At 49.8% G+C, this 4,508-nt stretch overlaps 1 protein-coding gene across 1 annotated transcript; it reads right to left on the bottom strand.

The window, feature by feature from the left end:
• Window positions 1-727: 727 nt before the first annotated feature.
• LOC105942110 (triggering receptor expressed on myeloid cells 3) lies at window positions 728-1,122 on the bottom strand. The gene is given in 2 exon segments (XM_012928429.3): window positions 728-999; window positions 1,002-1,122. Coding segments are annotated over 2 exon segments (393 nt in total).
• Between the last annotated feature and the right edge of the window lie 3,386 nt (window positions 1,123-4,508).

The following is a 4,508-nucleotide window of genomic DNA, read 5'->3' as shown; positions in this document are numbered from 1 at the left end:
CCTTCCCTTCACACATATATTCTACTTGCAACACATTTAAGTTAGCAGTCCCCAGTGGCCATGGAGGCCTGTTCCAACTCACCAACCCCAAGTAGGAAGATTTATTGAAAGCTTCAGGCTAAAACTCTGGGCTCTGCACTCACAATTTCATCTTCTTGTGTGGGTTAACAGGCGCCCTCACAAATGAGAAGCTATTCACAGTCAACAAAGAGCCCTCCACTGTGCTCTCCCATGCTGACTCCTCACCTACAATGTTGTAAATTCCTGGAGAAAGGAGACAGCTGTTTACTGGTCCCACTGGACCCATTTCACAGCTGCATGCAGCACCCTGTAAACACAGGGGTCTCTGGGATTCCAGTGGCTCCAGACTGCCTTGGTGAGTGATTGAATGCCTTGGGTTCTCCCATGTGTTGTGGAGACACCAGCCAGGAGCTTTCCACATCTGGCGCTGCTTGCCACTCAGTCGGCTATTCAATGACCAAGTCCTGTAGCTGGTTCTCTACATCAGTGTAAGATGATTTCTGACATGACTGAGGACCAGCCTCCTGTGTCACAGGTGAGACAAAAAGAACCAAGAGAGCACCGAGACAGTAGAAAGCACAGGTGCCCTGACTTTGGCCTAGAACTTTTCTCACATCTCAGCGTCACTTCTCCAGGGGTCTCAGCTTATGAGGACGCTGTGCTCTGCCCCGGAGTCTCACCCATTGCCACCTTTGCACAGTCCCAGCTAGCTCTGATATAAGACAACCACTTGCTGGAAGAAGAGGTAGACCATGCACTGGTACAGTTCCACATCCTGCCTCCGCAACTCCATCATCGTGACCCTGAAGGTGGCTTCATTGGGACAATCCTCCAGCACATACCTCCCAGACTGAGCCCAGTTTTGGAATTTGTTTCTGGTCTCCATGTGCACCAGAGTCTCTGGGGAATTGCAGCTGTCCAGCCACTGCCAAACCTTCAGGCTGGTGGCATATTTCATGATGTTGTAAGGGGAGCTCACAGATTGTCTCCTTCCACTAGACACTTCAGCTCCTCCTCCACCTCCTCACCTACAGCCTGGAACCCTGACACGAGGAGTGAAATCACTAGCTGTACCAATGTCCTTCCTTCTGCTACCCTCATCCCTAGCTAACTGCACCATAGGCACAAGACCACAGAGGAAGACTAAGCGAGAGCCTCGGCAAGCCATCAGCAGTGACTAGGGATTCTGAGATTATCTTAAAATAGTTCAGCAATTGTGTGTGTGTGTGTGTGTGTGTGTGTGTGTCTTCATATTAACAATATACACACACGCATGGGGGAAGAAAAGAAAGGCAAATGTCCATTATAGTTGAGTGTTTTAATCTAGACAATGAGTGTATGGTGATTGCTCTTCCTGTATTTTGTAATTTGGAAAATTCTCATTGCAGATAGATAAAAAAGTGTGTCACCAAGGCCAGTGTTGTGGTGCAGTGGGTTGCAGCCACTGCAACGTCTGCACCTCATATGAGGTTGCTCCACTTCTGATCCAGTTCCTTGCTGATGCACCTGGAAAAGCAGCAGAGGATGGAGGGCCCGATTGCTTGAGCCCCTGCCATTCACACAGGGGACCCAGATCTAGTTCCTGGCTCCCTGGTTTCAGCCTGACCCAGTTCTGGTTTCTGGGGCCATTTGGGTGTTCTCTCTCTCTCTCTCTCCTCCCCTCCCCTTCCAAGGAAATAAACTTTTCAAAAACTTAAAAAAAATTTTTTTTTAATTGGAGAGGCAGATAGACAGAGAGGAGATACAAACAGAAAGCTCTTCCATCCACTGGTTCACTCCCCAATTGGACACAATGGCTGGAGTTAAGCCAATATGAAGCCAGAAGCCAAAAGCTTCTTCCAGGTTTCCCACGTGGATACAGGGTCTCAAGGATTTGACCATTCTCCACTGCTTTCCCAGGCCACAAGCAGGGAGCTGGATGGAAAGTGGAGCAGCCGGGACATGATCTGGCACCCATATGGGATCCTGGTGTGTTCAAGGTGAGGCTTTAGCCACTAGGCTATTGTGCTAGGCAGTTTCAAAAACTTTAAAAGAGCATCACCAGTTTTACTACCCCATTTTCTATTCTACTGGGCATTGCTCAGATACACTCCCTGCTGTCTGGCAAGCAATCTTTACAGGAGCTCCTTGGATCTCCAGATGGATTGCTTTTCCTGATCCTCTCCACCAAGACATTTCCCATGTGGTCCCAAGGGGAGTCCTCCTGAGCCACCCTCTAGGAAGAGACCTTGCCTTACAGTTCATTGCACCTGCCAGGATGATGGCACAGGGCTGGGAGTGGCTAGTTTGTCTCAAGGGCATTTTCTCAGCTGCAAAATATGCCAAACTCAAAGAAAACCCATTTCTGTTTCATCACTGAGCCCCTACTGGATCAGGGAGCCTATGCCACCAGTGCCCATGTCTCTCACTTGTCTCTAACACGTACCCTTCTCCTGTTCCAGTCCATCCTGGAGAAGTGAGAGAGGCCCTCCCTGCAGCCATTTCCATCCTTCCCTGCCTCTCCTTATCTGAGGCAGAGCTGCAGCAGTGTAGCAGCAACAGTGACAATGGCTGCCCCAAGCCTTGCTCCTTCCATCCCATCTCTCTCTCCGGATCCACTGTCTGCCAGCTGACCCAGAACCTCCTCTCCTGGGATGGAGAATGGCAGCCTTTGCTGACAGGCCAGGCCCTGCCTTTGCGGTTGTGAAACCTTGAGGGAGATGTGACGAGAAGCAGCCCAGGAAAACCCACAAGATGGAGACAGGAGCAACAGTGGTCCTTGCAGCCACTTCCTTCCTGTTGTCACTTCCTTTCATGAAGTTGTAGTCTTGCTAGGAAACACTCAGTGGCGCCCCTTCCCTCTCCACAGCAAGTCCCATCCACCAGCCTGAGACCCTTGACTCCATTCACTTCCTCAAGTCCCCAAGATATTCCTGGCCCCTCCCTCCCACAACCTCCCCAAACTCTGCCTGAAACAGCTCTATACATCCACAGCCACCCACTCTTATCCCAGGCCTGGCTCAGTTCTCTCTAGGATGACCCAGAGCCTTTAATCTCACTCTATTCTGGAACCTCTAGGGAAGCTGGCTACACACACACACACACACACACACACACACACACACACACAGACTCTACACCCAGAGATTCTGATTGGGCAGGTCCAGGGAGGAGCCCAGGAATTTGCATTTTAGTGAGTAACCCAGGTGATCTCAGACAAGTGTTCCCAGTAGACCACACTTGCTAGAGCTCTTTATAACACCTGCTCGGGTGATCTGCCTGTGTTCTAGGTAAAGGTTACCCAGGGCTGCCCAGCCCAGGCCTCAGCAGGGAGCTCACTAAGACAGTACTAATAGCAAGTGGCTGCTATGGCTTGCCATCCTACTGTGTGTCAGCTGCTTCTGGATTGTGTCATTTAGTTCTGTCAGGGTAGGGAGATTGCACAAGGGATGCTTGTCATGTCTCAGTTCCCTGACACTAAATGCCGTCTCCACTGGGGACACGTGCCCATGTGCGGTGCTCCCTGGGGTGCAGTTACTTCCCCTTATGCTGATCGTGGAGGCCGAGGTTTCTCCATCCACATCCTCCCTGCTTCTCCCTAGTAGCAAAGGGACAGGCATGTGATTTCGCCTAAGTTTGGCCAAATGCGTGATTCTGCCATTCATTCTCATCTTGAAGATGTGATCCAAGATGTAGGGCCAGCTGGAGATGACAGGTAATTGGCAGCATCCAGCGTCCTGGGCAGTGTCTCCTGCAACCTACACTCCTTTGAGTCCTGCCCATTTCCTATGTTGGTCTTCTAGCCTTCACAGTGTCTCTGCAACCTACTGACGTCCTTCCGCAGTCCTTTGCTGTTTAGCATCACCAGAGCTGGATTCTCTTGTTGGCATCAAGTACCCCAACTGGTAATGGTGAGAAGGCACTATGGCCTGCAGAGGCAAGACAGACTACTAAGACCTGGAAGATTAGCTGAGTCCCCCAAGACCAGACAAGCTGCAAGGATGCTGTGTCAGTTAACTTTTCATTCCTGCAGTGCAATCCCCAAGACAAGCTACTTAGATATAAGGATGCCTATTTTACTCTGTAGTTTTGGGAGACCCACAACAAAGGCAGCCCCTTTGGCTTAGCTGTCACTTGAGGCTAGTGGACAGTGCAATGGCAGAGTGTGTGCAGACACCATCGTGCATGAGCCAGGAAGCTGAGACAGAGGGGTGCAGATCAAGCTTCTCCCTAGAATTACCCACAGTGCTCAGAGGGCCTCTCAGTTGGCCCACTTCCTAAACATCACAACTCAGCTATTAAAAAAAACAAAATGCAGTTCTTTGTGGCCAAGTGGGCCAAGCTGGAAACCATAATGCTAAGGGAAACGAGCCAATCCCAAAAGGTTAAATACCACATGTTTGCCTTAATTTAAGATGATGTGATGTTATGTATAACATGTTATGTTATGTATGTTATATGTTGTGTATAAACTAAAATTGAAATGTCAATGAGGTGGTCACAGAAGG

The sequence above is a fragment of the Ochotona princeps genome, chromosome 1, assembly GCF_030435755.1.
Source record: "Ochotona princeps isolate mOchPri1 chromosome 1, mOchPri1.hap1, whole genome shotgun sequence".
Lineage (NCBI taxonomy): Eukaryota > Metazoa > Chordata > Mammalia > Lagomorpha > Ochotonidae > Ochotona > Ochotona princeps.
The sequence above is the reverse complement of the archived record's forward strand: the minus strand, read 5'-3'. Positions and strand labels throughout refer to the sequence as shown.